Below are 17,353 nucleotides of genomic sequence, written 5' to 3' on the forward strand. Positions count from 1 at the left end.
TTAAATCAATATGGCAGATACGTGTGATCAAAATTAAACTTGATATCCAATATGTACTAGTAGTACTACACAAATAAGGTGGTAAATTAAATGTTTCAGTTTCTGCTTTCAGAGCAATAGCAGAAAATACATGTGATATTCATCAGACAAAACCACCCCCTACACCCCCCACCCCTCACCACACCCCACCCCCCGCAACAAAAAACAGCTTTTGTTCTGAGCAGTGAAATGTTGACCCCCATCTAGCAGAGTCAATGTTGTTTGGTGAAGATGAGATGCCTCCAGGAGGTAATTATCATTTTAGTCTGTTTACTGTCGGAGTGTAGTAAATAAACTGTTGACATTTGGCCGGATTGGGTAATTACACGGGTAAGCCACAATTTCAGAGCTTTTTTAAAGGACAGCATTCACATGCCAACAACCGCCGGGTCAAAAACGTGATGAGACACAAAATGGGGCAAGTAAGAGTGGCAGGGGAAAAAAAAGACAAAGTAGGAAATGAATAAACAAATACAGCAGGGCAGAGAATCATTATACTAGGTTAATAGGAAAAAAAAGATTTAAAAGGAAGCAGGGGGAAGACTTAATTTAAAAATATTGGAAAAGCTGTCAGGGTAATAATAAGTGTGCTTGTTTGGCGGGAGCATAATAAAAAGAAGGAAAAGTTGAATGAGATTGCCCTTGAGCAGGAGTGCACCAGGGAGAGTCTTACTCCTTCATCAACAAAAGAAAGAGGCAATCAATATACGATTTTATGAACGACTAGTTCATAATGAAAAATCCCGGTTTAAGAATGCATGGAACTCATTTCATTAGCTTTGCTTTTGTTAAACAACATATTTTGTGTTACAGGAATGTCTGTTTTGATCTGTCGTGTTTGCCGAGTTTTCTCGTCAATGAAGGGAGGCACAAAATGACCCAGTATCTAAAAACGCACATCAGGGTGTGAGACTTTACACTTACATCAGTGAGCCTTCACCATTGTCTGAGGGTCCACAGATAGTTACTCAGTGTAGATCTTCAAATAATACACGCAAAGGTTCATGAAGGGTTCTTTTTTTTCACAGTAAGTCTCCGGTAGCTGTTCCTCCAATTGTTGCACAACTGATGGATGATGGATGATTCTTGTGTGAAAATTCCTCAAGGCTCTTTACGTCCACTATTCTTGCTGTACTTTCTGTTGAGAACCTGTGGCCCCTTTTGTAAACAGGCCACATTTTGAGAGCAGAGGTTACTCCAAGCTCTGATTCTGGCTTAAATCCCAGGCCTCGGACCAGAAAGGGAGAGCGAGAGGGCGTAAATAAGCAGACATATGGAACATGACCCATATTTACAGGATTTGGAATCAGGACTAGTTTAAGTAAATTGACCACAAGATAGCACACAAGTAGGAACATGTGAAGGGAGCCTTATTTAAGTAGTCACCCATTCTTTCACAATAAACTTTCTGATCCTTTTCATAGATGATAGAGTAGAGAGTGGACATGGGCACAATCCTATTACTGAGGTTTACAAATGAAGAACACCTTGGAAAATATATCAAATTTGGTAAAATTCACCATATTCAATCATTGCCTAGAGTGAAAAGACAAACAACCACACCGTCAGAATCAGGTTGCTGACAGGACAGATGTTGGGGGACGGATTAGGAATTATAGTGGATTACTAAGCAAACACTTTTCACATAGCCCCACAGAACTGTTAACTCATGTATATTATTCCCCTGGTATCGCTAATCTAATTTTTTGGTTTACTGGTCCATGAAGCTGTAGGTTAAATGAGGGTGCTGGGAGCGGAGGAATGAGTGATCCTTTTTAATCAAATTTGAAGTCCCGGCTGCTTATTTCCACCCACATGTTCTACGCGAAACAGCTTGGGTTGACTCCTAATTAGCTAACCTAATCAAACCGGACATTAATTAAGTGATCACCCAAAATAGAGTTGCTGAATTTAATTGAATTTGTCATATTTGGTACAAATTATAGCTTTGAAGGACTATAAAAACTTTATGAGCGCTGAACTATATTTGTTAAGGGTGAGGACCACCTCGTTCCAGTAACTGCCCTCTTGCTGACTAATGGATCTTCTACAGTAACTGTACAAAGAGGGAATGTAGACTGAGTAATTTCTGGAATTACACAAACTAGGCCATATAACTGTATATTTCAGCCTTGGAAATGCACCTGTGTAAAGCAGCAGGTGTGCCCAAGCTGTGCCAATGAACAGAACCTATGTTCCACTGATTACATGCTTGGTTAAAAAGCAGTATAAATCACATCAGTAAAAACCTGCGATATGGATCACGTTCAAGCCCTAGTTTGAATTTACTTTACATTTCCTTCCTCTCTTTACTCTCCTATTCACCACATGCAGCTGGCAAAAGATCCTGACAGTATTAAAGCTCCCTGTGGTGTTTCTTCTGTTTTGTTTCTCATATTTCCTCCTTCTTTCTCCTTTCTTTTTCAGATGACAAATACTATTGAAATGTAAATCCAGTCACCACACGTGGGATCTCTTCGGATATAGATGGAAAAGTCTGCTTTTGACAGCTTTATGAAAAATGGGCACATCACTTTTCCCTTTTCGTAGCACACATGAACTTACACATGTCTGATTTGCAAACGAATGCTGTGCCCTGTGAATCGTGTGGGAGTACACATGCACACCCTCTCTCAGGCTCAACAAGGACTCAGGCTACAAAGGTTCTGCTATCAACATGAACGGAATGAATACTGGGCAAATGTGATTATTTTATTCCAATGATACGCCCCCTCCCTGCAATATGTTCATTGAACACGACTGTTATGAAAGTTGGTCTCAGCTTTTGGGTCCTAGAATTAGCTCTAAATGCTACCATGAATTAGTACTATATTGTCAAGCTTGCTCTCACCCTCTCTCTTTTCTCCCTCCCTTTCTCCTTTCCACTGTCTCTCTCTCTCTGGCTCTTTGATGACTCATCCTGTACACAGACGGATCAAAACAACTTGTCCTCAGACCCTGACAAACTTAACTTTGCTTTGTACACAGCAGCCATCCCCTTGGCTGCTTTTCCACAGCGGATTATCAAACTAATCAGGCAGCGCAGAAGGCCCATGCTCTAGAGCTCTCACTGCCTCTCAGCTTACAGCTTTTGCTGTGCTGACACACCCTTCCAGTAGTCAAGGATGTCATGCAAGTCCTCGCCTTTTGCAAACTGGACCTTCTTGCGGAGGGCATTTCCTGCTGTGATGTAGCAGGACTCCTCACGAGGGCCTTTTTTGTAGGGACGGAAGCGCTCCCAGATTCGCAGGGTGCTCTCGGAGGAGTACTCTGGACTGGATGAGTAACCAGAGTAGTTGTGGTGGCGGGGCGAGAGCTGAGAGTAGGAAGCAGCGTCCCTCTTGGTACGGGATAGGGGTTTGAGGAAGGAAGCCCTTTGGGCAGGGGAGTCATGGGAGCCCTCATAGTAGAGAGCAGGGACAGAGTGACGGTGCTCTGCACAATGGTAGTCCGGCTGTACCTCTAGATGCTGTCCCATGCCATCCACAGTGCCTCCATCCATACTACATCCTCCACCACCGCTACCAACTAAAGGCAGCCTTTCAAGGGGTTCCCCACATCCCACCGGGCTTCCCTTTTCAGGGTACTGGCAGGGATCAGGACTTCGAGGCTCTGGGACATCCAAACTGTAAACACGGGCTTTTCCACCAGGAGGGCCACAGTGCTTTTTGGAAGAGCTGACAATAACAGCTGCATCTGCACTCATCTGTCTCTGGATAGGTCTCACTGCTGAGGCTGGTGGTGGAGGGCGGTAAGGAGGTGATACAAATCCACCTCCTGTGATCCCTGGCCTTTCAGAAAGAGGACCTGACAAGGGAAGAGGAGGCGGTGGAGGGATTTTTGGCGAGGGCATCATCTGGCAGGCCTCAGAGACACCTGATGAGAGCGGAATAAGTCCCCTTGTCAAGGAGGAGTTGCTTGTAGGTGGAGGTGATGTGGGATTGCCACATGATGAAGTAGCGGAGGACACTGCGGCAGTTACAGAGTCAAGCTTGAGGGCATCAATGCAGTTGTTGATGATCTGATTGACCTTGTCAACTTCCATTGCAATAGTGGAGATCTCTGATGCTGATCCTCGACCATCATCGTCAGAGTCATCCACAAGGTCACTTCCATCTTCTTCCCTGAGGTCTTCTGCTCTGACAGCCTGCATCATTCCATCTCTCCCTCTTTCATCTCCAGCTCCTGTCCTAATATCCATGTAGTTTCCTTTGCTTGCCATGGCCTCAGAAAATGCAGTAGCCATCTTCTCTACTTGAGGAATGGAGGATAGTCTTGAAGAGCTTGTGTTCGCAGAGCCATGGCCGAGCAAGCCTGAGCTGGAGGAGGACATGGGCAGCTTGCCATGGTGATGCTGGTGGTGGCTCTGCTCATGCAACTTTTGCACTGCTGTTGGATCATTTGCAGCTGCTGCTGCCACCTCTGGCCCATAGCGCATTTCCAAGATGGTCTTCTTAACACAGATGGACTTTTCTTTCTCTTCTTGTCTTCGGCGCCTCCGCAAACAGTAATATACCAGGCCAAGAACAATCAGCATCCCAAACAAGCAGCCCACAATAGTCATGATGTAATGAGTAGTAGTGGAGGGGGTGGGTATCATGTCATCCAGGGTGGGTGCTCGAGTGGAAAAGTAAAGACATGTGTGATTATACCGCTGTGAGTTGCGTATAGAGGCCACACAGAACGTATAGTTGGTGTTTGCCTTGAGCTTGTTGAGCGTAATCAGCTCTTTCTTGTTTTTTAGGTTCATCACATCAGAAACATAGCTCTTGTTGTACTGTACCAGGATATACATCTTGCTGTAAGGTCGAGGTATCTGCACTAACAGGGATGCAGAGGAAAGGGATACATGTTGAAGTTTAATACTGGGGCTATAAGAATTCTCAGAGGTGGAGGAAGTTGTTGGCCGGTAGTATGGTCCAGTGTGTTCAAATATATTTGGCCCCATGCCTGAGGAATCAGGGTCTGGTGGCAGTGAAGTCATCCCTGGAATTAACACTCCATCTCGGCACATGGAAGAGAGGATGTTTCGAGCACTGCGACCATGTCCTCCAACAGGACTCAACAATGGGTAGCCAAAGAGCTCCCGAGGAGTCTCACATTGCAGGCGATCATATGTGTGGGTGACATTGTTGAAAACTTCTAACCAGGTGAGGAAACTGTACAGCTCACAGCCACAATGGAAAGGGTTCCCTGCCAGCTCGCACACCATCAGTCTTCCCAACACAGTGAATGTGGATGGATCTAATCGAGCCAGCTTATTTGAGGACAGGTCCAGACTGCTGAGGCTCAGGCACTCCCAGAAGGCATTGGTAGCAATAACCTCTATAAGGTTGTGCTGCAAGAAGAGGCATTGCATGCGCCCCAACCCTCGCATCATGCCTTCAGTCAGGTTAGTCAGTTTGTTGTATCCCAGTTGCAACACTTGCAGGTTGGCCTGGCTAGCAAAAGCGCCATCTTCAATGTAAGATATCTCGTTCTTGGTTAGATTGAGATCCGTCAGATTGGTGAAGCGGCTGAGGGAAGAGAAGAAGACAGCTTTGAGTTTGTTCTCGTTGAGCCGCAAGTCATGCACTGTGTTGTTGATGTGCTGTGGTATTGTCTCGTAGGGCGGCTGGTTCTGGCTGCAGATGGCCAGCCATACGTAGCCTTTATCCCCCTCGATTAGCCAGCAGTCACTGCTGACAGGAGCTGGAAATAGCAGCGAGAGAGTGGAAAGGAAGAGGAGGACAGCACAGGGAGAGGAAAGTAGGCACAACTTACTCTTCATGATGGGGGATATTGGGAAGAGATAGGGGTTTTGTGGTAACTGTGGAGAAAGGGAAAAAGGAAAAAATCTGTAGATTGTAGGCAGTCAGATCTGGTTGGATTTTCCAATGGATAGTAGTAGGAATTTCTGGTTTCCAGTTACAACCGTGGACTTTTTGCAGATTCTAACAGAGTTCCCATTTTATCTCATTTTCCAAAGGTCTGGAATACTGACTGTCACTTGGCCGCCACATAACTTTCTCATTGGTTGCTTGGCCTCTGTCTTTGAGGAAATCTTCCTCGAAGAACCTGCAGAAAGAGAGAAAGAGGGGAGGTAAATTAAACAAGCATCATTTATCAAAGCCAGGTACAGACATTAAAAATATTTTTATTCATATCTATTGTGTTTGTGCATGAAGTGGTACACAAATGAATGCCACAAATAAGGATTGCTCATTTACCACACACATATTGGGAGTCACTTCAGGAATACCTGTTTACTGCCACTAAGGGCGGATTTACAGAAGTTTTCTTTTTGCTCCAAGCCCTAGTTTCGCCATTAAAAAGTAACTGTTGCATTTCACAAAACAGACGCAATGGCACTTTAGTGTCTGTAATAAGACCAATGGGCCTTATTTGCACTTTTGCATATTTTGCATACTCATTGCATACTTATTTACATGAGCTTTCCTCTCAAAGCACAAAACACAAGGTGTGTTTAGTGAACATCTGTCCTACTCATTAATTTCAATTTTCTTAATGTTTTGGGCATTTTACAGCACTTATAACAACCTCTTAAAAATGAGTTTTACTTGAAAAATATTTTTGACATTAGCCCTATTACAAACTATCCTTGTAATCACATTTTGGGCTAACTTTACTAATAAGCTTTCTAATAAGACTGTGATTATTCTGTCATCAGTTAAGCTTGTTTTATTTCTTTTCTGAGTGATTAGAAACAACACAAGTCATACTTTTTTCCTAAAGGAACAAATCGTTCTTAAGTCGTATCATATTCCCCTTTGACATTGAATCGTCTAATCATTTCAGCCCGCCTCATTCCAGGTGAGGGAAGGAAAACTGAACTCATTTATCTTTCTTTGAGACATATCTGTCTCACATGGTGTTTGAGAATTCAAGAGGACAATCTGGCAGGAGACATACCATCAATCACCGGACTGGATAAGGGGTCATTTCCTCTGTCTCGTACAAACATGCTTCTGTTGCTAGACTGCTGGTTGATATACCTGTAGTCTCGCAAGCCAAGAGCTGCCTACTACTGGAAAAGAAATTTGACTGACACGCAGAATTATTAATCAGAAGTCTGCTGTTTTGGCATGACGTGAAGAAGGAGGCAGTCTTAATGACATCGGACCAGTAAGAGCCAGGACAAAAGGAAGTGCATATACGCAGATGTACAAAAAGCCAGAATGCAACTGGTTCCTAACAGTGAGGCCAGGTTAGCGCACTGGAACTATCAACTTACGCGCAGAGTGTCTGTGGCTGAGATTAATATACATGCAGTAGAATTCTGAAAATCTGATAATTTTGTTATATTGTGCCCCTTGTGACTTCTTTGAGGTACTTCATTGAGCCAAACCAATACAATTCCCAAATGATATGTCACCACTCTCAATGCCAAGAATGTAGAGGGGTATAAAGCCACGCAGTATCCTTTATAATTAGTGAATTCAAATCAAATATCCACAGAGAGAAGGCTTTAAGACGCTCCCGTTATGTGCCAAGCTCCGTTATCCTCTGGACAAAGCAGAAACTTCTTGGACCGAACACACGGACTCAAATCCATCACTCCATCCACATTCCAGCCTGAGACTTAGCTCTAATTCTCCTCAAGCTCCAAGCCTCTGTCGCACTTCAGCGGCTTTCCATTTATAGACTGGGATGTCAGCTCTGGCACTTCAGCTGAATCTTGTTAAATGTTACAGTCATGTTACAGTTACACAGCCAGTGCTGAGCAGGCCTTCAGTTCCGGGTGCTTCTGTGGTAAATGCTCTAAATAAAACAACCTGAATATGGAGCTGGAAAGCTCAAGGTAGCTGAAGTATCTACTGACACAAATACAAACATAAGTCTCTCTCTCTCTCTCTCTCTCTCTCTCTCTCTCTCACCCTTTTATCATTTTATGGTAACTGTTGCATATTTAAAATTACAAAAATTAACCAAAAATTTAAGTAGTTGAAAAATGTCAAGCTAAGTATTTATTCATCACTAAATTCATTATGAGTTCCAGCAAAGAAAAAGTGCTGCAAAATCATGTGCATTGATTTGTTCTGTTCTTGCGGATAATGGTGCATCCAAAGGTACGTGTGAGTTTGGTTTAGATTATTTAAAGATATTGAGTTTGATTTTACTGATCAAGAACCTAGCACATTAATGCGTTTTTATACATAAAATGACAATTTTAAATACTATGTAAAATAAATAATATTAGGACAAAAGAGCAGGAGAAGGTTTGATATTTGTATTACAATAGTACATTACACAACTTTAAAACTTATTTGTACACCACAAACACACACACACACACACACTATATAAAAGAATACATATATCTCTCTACGTTTATCTCTCTTTTTATCTCTCCTTTTTAATCTTTTGCAATCTAATTTTCAGCAGCATTTGGGTACTTAGATAATAGCAAGTATTGTACAGCACATATTTACCATTTCTATATCATTATTTATAATATGTACTCTGAAATATTCCCATTCTCTAAAGCACTAGAGTAACAACTGTAATGTACGGAGTAAAACTCTCTCTCTCTCTCTCTCTCTCTCTCTCTCTCTCTCTATCTCTCTCACTCTCCCCTTGTCTCCAGCCCATCAGAGATCTGATCTGGTTTGGTGCTCCACATTCGAAGACCCAAAGGAAGCTTTAATTAGGGCTGGGGCTTGGGTAGATCGAGAGGTGCATTCCAATGAGAGAGAGAGATTAGGGAGAGGGAAGAGGAGACAAGGAGGAAAAGACAGGAAACTGAACAAGATGAGATGCAGAGAAGATATAGCAAGAGAGGGAGAGGTGGAAAGCAAGGAAGACAGAACGTGAAAGAGAGAGAGGAAAGAAAGAGAGAAAGCAGAAAAGATGGGGGTGTAAAAGAAAGGAATAATCACTCTGTCACCGCTACAGTAGGAATGAGCGCCGGTTTGTGTTTGAAATATCGATTTGACGGGTGGTGCATGGGAAGGGTTTTACCAGTGCGTTTCATTTCCATATAAAAAGCCCTCCGGAGCGGCCTCGCTCCCAACCGAGTGTTTTCAGCGCAACAGAACATTTGATCCAATCTCAGAGAGTGCCTCTCACCCACAGTGCCAATTACAATTGATTACTGTCTCTCCAGAACGGTTACTTAATTAGTTATGATGAGCTTCTTTGAATCCGATACTGTGTTCACTGCGAAGTTGTAATGATCTGTACTCACCGAACAGACTCCAGTTATACTCAGGTAGGCAAATGGAACACGGGATTGTTTTCTGAAGGGACTTGTCTTACGGTGCGCCTTCCCTCTTGTTGTGTCTTTGTGTGAAATGCTTACTGGGTCTATGTGGGCGATTTGGCATGCGGTAATAAGAAGAGACAGTGAAAACAGTCTGAGTGTATGAGGGCCGTGTTATATACCGCACCTCATGTCTTATCGCCAGCTGTCCTAACGTGTCTGGGAGTGTGATGTGAGAAGTGTGTGCTGCACCTCTGCTGGGGCACTGAAACCTCGGCTTTATAAACGCATTAGAACCGCTACAGTAGCTTTTACTGTAGGGTCTGCACATTAAAACCATGGATTCATCTTGACACACTCTTGCATATCACTGCTGCCTTCTTCTATTCCACTAGAAACGTAGGCGTCATTTACAATTGCATTATGTACTAGCCATCAGGGAGAATGGTTTGTTTTTATTTTGCTGATGTTTAGGTGCAGCAGATTTGTTTTAGTTGCAGGTCTGCTTCAGTGTGACCATTATTCCAATTAGCAGCTGTCTACAGTACCCAGTAGTGAGTACATTAGCTCAGGATTCAAAGTAGTTGTGGACTTGTGGACATACAGTATTAGTAAACTAGAGGGCATTGGTGATGTTAGTCAGCTGGATGACATGCTAACCGTCTAATGTGCTAACAGTTTTCCATTAGATCCTATAACAAAAATGCTAATGTGGAGAACACAACATTTATTTCTCCTCATTATGCAACACAGTGGGATCCTTTACCCCCATGATGCAAAGTGGTGGTGGGCTTTTGTGCTTTTAAGTTGAGACTCTCTCCAGCACATAAATCTATTCATCTTTCCCATCAGTTTACATTAGTGCTGCGCTCTGAAACCAGACCATCATTCCCCAATATGGTGACTCCACCAAAAAGTCATGTGACTGCAACCCACGGATACAACTGCTGGAATATTAGTGGAATGGTGAACATAATAATGCACTAGTGGACATATTACTGGACTAGAACATTTTACAGTTGAGATACTGGATATATCCTTGAACTAGCAGACTTTGAGTTAAATATATTGGTCAATTAGCGACTATATTAATGGACCAGTGTTTATATTAGTCCAATAGTGGATGCATTATTCTCTGGTCTTTGATTACTTTTTCTGTGGTACCCAGGTAACCCCTCCACAACCAGAGACAAGTTGGAGCTATTCTCATTAGTTTGCTGTGTGTGCTGTTGGAGTAGGTGGAGGCACATACATCAAGAGGGCGAGCAAGAATACAGAGAGAAAAAAAACAAGTTAGGCCTAAGAATTGCTCATCGTGACATTTGCTGGAGCTCCAGATCTGTGCTGGGTTTAGACGGAGTGGTCATTAGAGCCGTGACCTTCAGTCCTGCTCTAACGCCACCAGGTCACTAAAGGCCAGCGGTGAGGCACACTGACCAGTCACATCACACCAGGAGGGTCATGACCGCATCAGCTCCACTGACCATCAGTGACCTCAGAGGACAGGGTCGAGTCACCATGGCGACAAGCTGGAGTTTTTGTGGCTCTGGCAAAATAACAATACCTCAGCAGAAACAGAAACAAGCTTATAGCCGTAAATCCGCTGCACATATTACCCGACTAGTGGATTCATCGGTGGACTTATATGTTGATTGATTTGCAAGAAAATTAGCTGATTACTGGAAAAATTTGCCGGGTAGTAGACATTTTAGCATTGCTCTAGAAAAAGTAGCAGGGTGGACAAAATATTTAACTAGTCGACAACAAGTGGACAGATTAGTCATGTTGTTTCTGACCCTGTATGACGTTCTTATTTCTGTAAAATGCAATGAAATATAAGCAGATAAATCCAGCTCTCCTATATGTTGTGTGCGAATGATGTCATATCACTTTGTAAACTGCAAATGGAGGGCAGGAAGTGATTATACACACAGGGAGCTCAATTACATGCTTTCATAAAGCTGCATGATGCTAAAGTTAGCTTTTTTATTCACCGGCTTTCCCATTCTTTCAATGGTGCAGCAGGTGCTACTAGCTGCATTCAAAATCCTAGGCGCTTGGACGCTATGTCATAGAAGGGTGTTCCATTGTGGCATACCCTTCATATACTGCAGCCTACATGCAGCGAGGACACAACTGATCTATCCTTCATGGCCCTCATTTATCCAAAATTCTCTGTACCTCCTGCCCTCCATCTGTATTTTGCCTGTCTTCGAAAACAACCCATTGGCTAAGATTCAGGAACTGCACAAAAGGCCTAGTGTGCCACATACAGTTTTTTTTTCTTGATATATGTCAGCACAATGTGTGGTAGCACATTCTACATTATTGGTCAGTGTGTATCTAGTGTAAAGGACCCTGTGAATCTTCCACACTCAGGGCATGGATTGACCGAAAGAAGGGGGAGGGGAAGAGAGAGAGAGAGAGAGAGAGAGAGAGAGAGAGAGAGAGAGAGAGAGAGAGAGAGATGCTCTTTGAACTGTGAGTGAGTGTGTGAAGTCTACTGCTGTTCCATTGGGAGAGTTCTGTTCTGGACTAAAAGTGCAAACAGCGGCACACTGTAAACACGTTCTGGATACACTCTCTGACATTTCTGCTACACTGCTACACACACACTCACATTTCCTTTTGCTATCATCTACAGTACTGTAGAAGTGTCCAAGAGCACCCTTAATTTATTTACTTTACAAACAAAATGTCCATTTTAAGACAATTTATTGAGGTTAGCTATAAGAAAACAAGAACCCAACAACCAAACCAAAGAACTTCTGTCTCATAAAAGCTGTCCCATAAAATTGCATGTTCAAGGGACAAGAACAAATCAGCTCTGTGGGTCTGAAAGGATGTGGTGTGTTCAGGAAGCCTGAACTGAGAAAAGGAAATAGACACAAAAGCAGAAAGGAATTGTTGATGGCTGTGAGAGTGTTAAGACCTCAGGAGCACCGATGTGTCCAAGGATTGATCAAGAAGGTTCAGGACAGTACAAGGTGACAGTCCATCGCTAGAACATCACACATTCTCACACACACACACACACACACACACACACCTGTGGACAATGTTACACAGCATCTCCACCTACCAATGTGTGTTTGGACTGTGGGAGCAAACCAGAGCACATGGAGGAAACCCACACAGACACAGGGAGAACACAGACCCAAGACCCTGGAACTGTGCCGCAGTGACACTATAGGTGGTGCACCCACAGCACTCATCAATAAAGCTCAATTCCCTCTACAGATCTATCCTTCTGCAGTGAATTCCTGGAGGTGGGAGGAAATCCAGGCTACAGGAGGAGGAAGTGAGTGGAGCAGGCCAGGAAATGAGGTCATGGTATCCCATCATGCATTGCTAGAGGACACAGAGTGTGGCCCAGTTCTCATTACAGCGTGTCTCGGGTGAATAAAACTGTGTAAAAATGTAAGGTATGTCCCAAATTTCTGCATTTAACCATGCAACTAGTGTCCAGATTTGACCTCGACCTCCTGGACACACTTTCTACAGGGGATAAAGAAGTTTGTTCAATATATTCAGGACAAACCAATGCACAAAGATTCCTGCCTCTCCATAGACTCCTGATCTTTGAAATGACTGAACCTCCTGAGAGTCTTGAATCTCCAGTGATTCCTAAAACTAAATAGAGTCCTGAAGCTCCCAAGAGTCCTGCATCTTCCAAGAGTCCTATATTTCCAGAGAGTCCTACTCCTCCAGAGATTACTAAACCTCCTGAGTTCCTGCACATTCAGTGATTCCTGAACCTAAACAGCGTTCTGAACCTCACCAGAATCCGGCACCGCTGGATAGTCCTGCACCTCCAGAGTCTCCTGAACCCCTCAGAGAGGGGTTTTTATGCAAAGCTAAGGCTCCTACAGATGAGTCTCCGTTGTCCAGCTGCAGGGATTAAAGTATTAAAGGAGTAGTTTTGAAGAATGGTGTCTGTATAAAGAATAAAGGACATAAGCCCAAGCTCTTCTGCAAATGGGGTTTTTCTGCTCTCAATTCCTTTAACTGTCAGACTGAGCTTCATCAGAAAAGTTACAGCACTTTATAATCAACAATGATTAACAATAACAATGAAATGCCACAGCATTCATTCTTCCTTCCCTCCTTTCGCTCCAGCCTTCTTTCCTACCATTCATGTCCCTTGTTTGTTTTCTTTTTTCTTTTCTTTCCTCCTTCCTTTCCTTCTTTTCTACCTCCCTTTGCTCCTTCTTTCCTACCATTCTGCACACCTACCTTCGTACTTTCCTTCCTTTGTTCTTTCCTTCCAATAAACCAACTTTCCTTCTATTCTACCTTCCTCCCTTCCCTCATCCTTTCCTTCAGTTCTTTGCACCTACCTTCCTTCCTGCTTTCTTTCCTCCTTTTCTATCCCTTTCTTTCTCACATTCTTGCTCCCTTTCCTTTTTTCTACCTTGTTCCTTCCTTCCATTCACATAGCATTGTTTCCACAGTTTCCAGACCCTTAGTAATAAGCAAATTAAAATACTTTAGAGGTGCACCAATGTGCAAATCAGTCTAAAGCCATTGGTTAGACAGGTATAAAGGCCCACAGCACTGTGGAACCATGTTCTGTGAAGTTATGGAGCTTCATACGATACCTTTGGAATGACTTGGAGTAGTGTTTGTGATCCAGAACTAATCAACCAAAATTTTTACCTGACCTCCCTACTCTTTATGAGGCTGAATACTATCAGATTCTCACAGCAATGTGAGAAATAAGACAACCCACAATACAGAAGGTTGTAGCCACAGGAAAGCAGTCCATGGTGCTAAAATCATTTCTATTTTCTTCAGCCTTCTCTTACTTCAGCTATAGTCTGCTCCTATAGAGACATGTAATTACAGGGGGCTGTGTCTACTCTGGTAACCTGATGACATCTCGGACCACTGTAATTAAAGCGTCTCACTGTATTCGATACCTAATTACATGTGCGATATCATGTATGTGATTATTAATCTAAAGCGCTGGCATGTGAACACTGCGTGGTGCTCTTGCAGAAGGCTTTTGTTTCTTTAGCTGCTGCAGTAACAGGAGTAGACTCCTCTCAGAAGGCTTTAGTTCATATGTTGGAACATTGCTGTGAGGACTTGATGCCTATAGTGAGAATATTAGTAAGTTCAGGGTCATGAAATCCACTTAAACTAAACCTCCCAGGTATTAGATGAAGCTCCATCCCTCCACAGAACGTAGTTCCACTGTCCTACAGCCCAGTGCCGGGGGGAGTTATACACGTCTAGCCAACATTTCGCACTGAGCAATTACGTTAAGCTCATGGTGGCTGCTCCACAGCATCCCAGGGATGTGAGACCATAAGACAGAGACAGACAGATAGAGAGAGAGAGAGAGAGGGGATGAGTGAGAGAGTGAATGGGTGGTGTATATATTGTGTTGCTATAGCTTTGGCTGCAGCGTGACAGTGACATATAGCCTCCTTCTGCACCACCGCCACACACTCTGCCCTAACCTTGCCTCACACACTGGCTAACAAGATAACCACACACACACACACACACACAGTAGACAAAGCTTGTACAAGAATGAAATGGGAGCTGCACGTAGCCCAATGTCCCCTGTCCCAATGCCAAGTGTCACTGAGAGGCGCATTCAACACTTTTTCATTCCGGAAGACACCCAGGTGCTCGTCCAGCCCCTTGTCATCTCAAGACCTGACTACTGCAACTCATTCCTGGCTGGTCTCCCTCTCAAAATCATCAGGCCCCTGCAGCTGATCCAGAATGCGGCAGCACGACTTTTCTTCAATATTCCCAAGTTCACTCATGTCACTCCGCTCCTGTGCTCCCGTCACTGGCTTCCTGTAGCTGCCAGCATCAGATTTAAATCTTTGATATTCTCCTGCCTAGTCAAGAATTAGCCAGCCCCTCCATACCATGTGGTAATGGGCAAGAGCTGATCTGCACCTCACCCCCTTCAAGCTTCAAGCACAGTACGACTTGACCCACTGTCTTTCAAGACAAGCATCCAGCCTCTTCTCTGTCCTGGCTACTAGGAGGTGGAATGAACTCCCAGTTGCAGACTTCAAAATCCGATTGTCCTTTCTTCACTATTTAAAGGCAACGTTCACAATTTTAGCCAAAAAATACCTTTTTATAAAATTCTGAGTATGTTTCGCCATCGTCTGCTGCTCTCCAGTCAGTTTGCATTGGTTCCAGTGTCTTCCACATTTAGGAACAGTTTCCCAATTTTGTGTCAGAGCCAGTGGCACAGTGACAGAGCCACCCAATCTCACCCCCTAAGGCCCATTGAAATCAGGGGAGGTAAAATCAGGAAGGGGAGGTAGGATTATACACAGCGTGGCTGTAGAAAGGGGCTGGTTTACTCATTTCGTCTCATGCAAAAAAGACTGCATTCTAGCCAGAGGCATAAACTTGTCACCCATTCCCCCTTAAACAATGACTACTTTGTTCCACCTTAAATGATGCTGTAATTATATTTGACTGCTTTTTTTTCTTATTTTAAGCTTTTAAGGAGTTCTTTCTACCTTAAACAGAGCTCATTAATATTCTGCAGCCAACAAAAACATTAAGGTCCACCTTAAACCCGTTCTAACGTATTCTCCTTTGTTGTCCAGTTAAAACCATGTATCTCCCAAAAGTGCGACTTCACAGGAGAAGGACAAACCTTCTTAACTTTCAATGAAAGTCAAAGCAAAAAGTATTCCAAGTTATTTTGAAGCTTTTTTATTGGTCCATTTTACCACAAGTGGCTGTGTTCTAAAACTAAAAAAGTGTTTTTAACTGGACAGCAATTAAATATTTCCACAAAAACAACAAAATTGAGTTGTGTATATATTAATGATTACTGATTTACTGTTAAACAAAACCTAATAAAATTGCTTCATATAAGTCAAGATAAAAATAAAACATTTATTTAAATATATATATTTTTTTAAGATTTCAGCACATTTTAAAAATACCTTAATGATGCTGATAGCTGTGATTATTTTGGCAACAATTATTGTGATATTAAATTTTCATACCATTCCATATCTATAACTAATTATCCAATACCAGCAACTCACTGTATTATTGTGTACATGGTTAAATGCCATCAAACACTCACAGCAATGTCCCAACATCTAGTCTACAGCCTTCCAAGAAGAAGAGGTGCCAAGGAGGACAACATTCCTTCAACTACACTTCACATGAGCAGAAGCCCAGAAACACTGTGGACACTCAGCGCAGCGGCGAACAACACTGACGTTGTCTCCTCACTATCACCAACTGATTTACTGCACTGAAGAGAGGAGTGCATTAACAAGCCCATTCATATTTCAGCTGGACAACAAGGATGGAGAGCAAGACTGAGAGAGAGAGCGAGTGAGAGAGAGTGATTGTGAGAGATGGACAAAGAGATTCTTTTCTTTTTCTCTGGTTTTCAAACCCTGAGTGACCGGAATGCTAATGATGAGCGGAGGGGTGAGTCACTGCATCTCACGCTCTCTCTCTCTTTCTCTCTCTCTCTCTCTCACACACACACACACACACACACACACATTTGTTTTAAGACTTTGCCAGATGTAATAAATACAATATGTCCCATATGTACATTATATGCCACATGTCCAGCGCAGCTCTGCCCTCGAATCTTCCTCTGATATATGCATTCATCACCCATAACATTAAAACCACCTCCTTGTTTCTACACTTACTGTCTATTCTCTCCACTCCTCTGACTAAACAGGAGCACTTTGTAGTTCTACAACTTCAGACTGTAGTCCATCTATTGCTCTGCATACTTTGCTAGCCATCTTTCACCTTGTTTTCAGTGGTTGGGACCACCACAGAGCAAGTATGATTTGGGTGTTGGATCATTGTCAGCGCTGCAGTCACACTGATGTGGTGGTGTTGTGTTAGTGTGTGTTGTGCTGGTACAAGTGGATCAGACACAGCAGTGCTGCTGGAGTTTTCAGAGTCCCCAGTGTCACTGCTGGACTGTGAATTGTCTACCAACTAAAAATATCCAGCCGACAAAATCTTCTGTCCACTGATTATGGATTAGGAGACTCTCTCTCTCTCTCTCTGTCTCTCTTTCTCTCAGTCTTTCTCTCTCTCTTTCTCTCTCTCTCTCTCTTTCGGTGCACCATCATT

General features: G+C 43.2%; 1 protein-coding gene across 1 annotated transcript in view; it reads right to left on the reverse strand.

Moving 5' to 3' along the window:
* Positions 1-218: 218 nt before the first annotated feature.
* Positions 219-17,353, reverse strand: part of LOC136664972 (protein phosphatase 1 regulatory subunit 29) — a 58,622-nt gene continuing 41,487 nt past the window's right edge. The window contains exon 2 of the mRNA XM_066642500.1: positions 219-6,096. Coding sequence (XP_066498597.1) covers positions 3,122-5,809 — 2,688 coding nt within the window. The 5' untranslated portion in view covers positions 5,810-6,096 and the 3' untranslated portion in view covers positions 219-3,121. The remainder of the gene's footprint in view (positions 6,097-17,353) is intronic.

Source organism: Hoplias malabaricus, chromosome 13 (assembly GCF_029633855.1).
Source record: "Hoplias malabaricus isolate fHopMal1 chromosome 13, fHopMal1.hap1, whole genome shotgun sequence".
Taxonomy (NCBI): domain Eukaryota; kingdom Metazoa; phylum Chordata; class Actinopteri; order Characiformes; family Erythrinidae; genus Hoplias; species Hoplias malabaricus.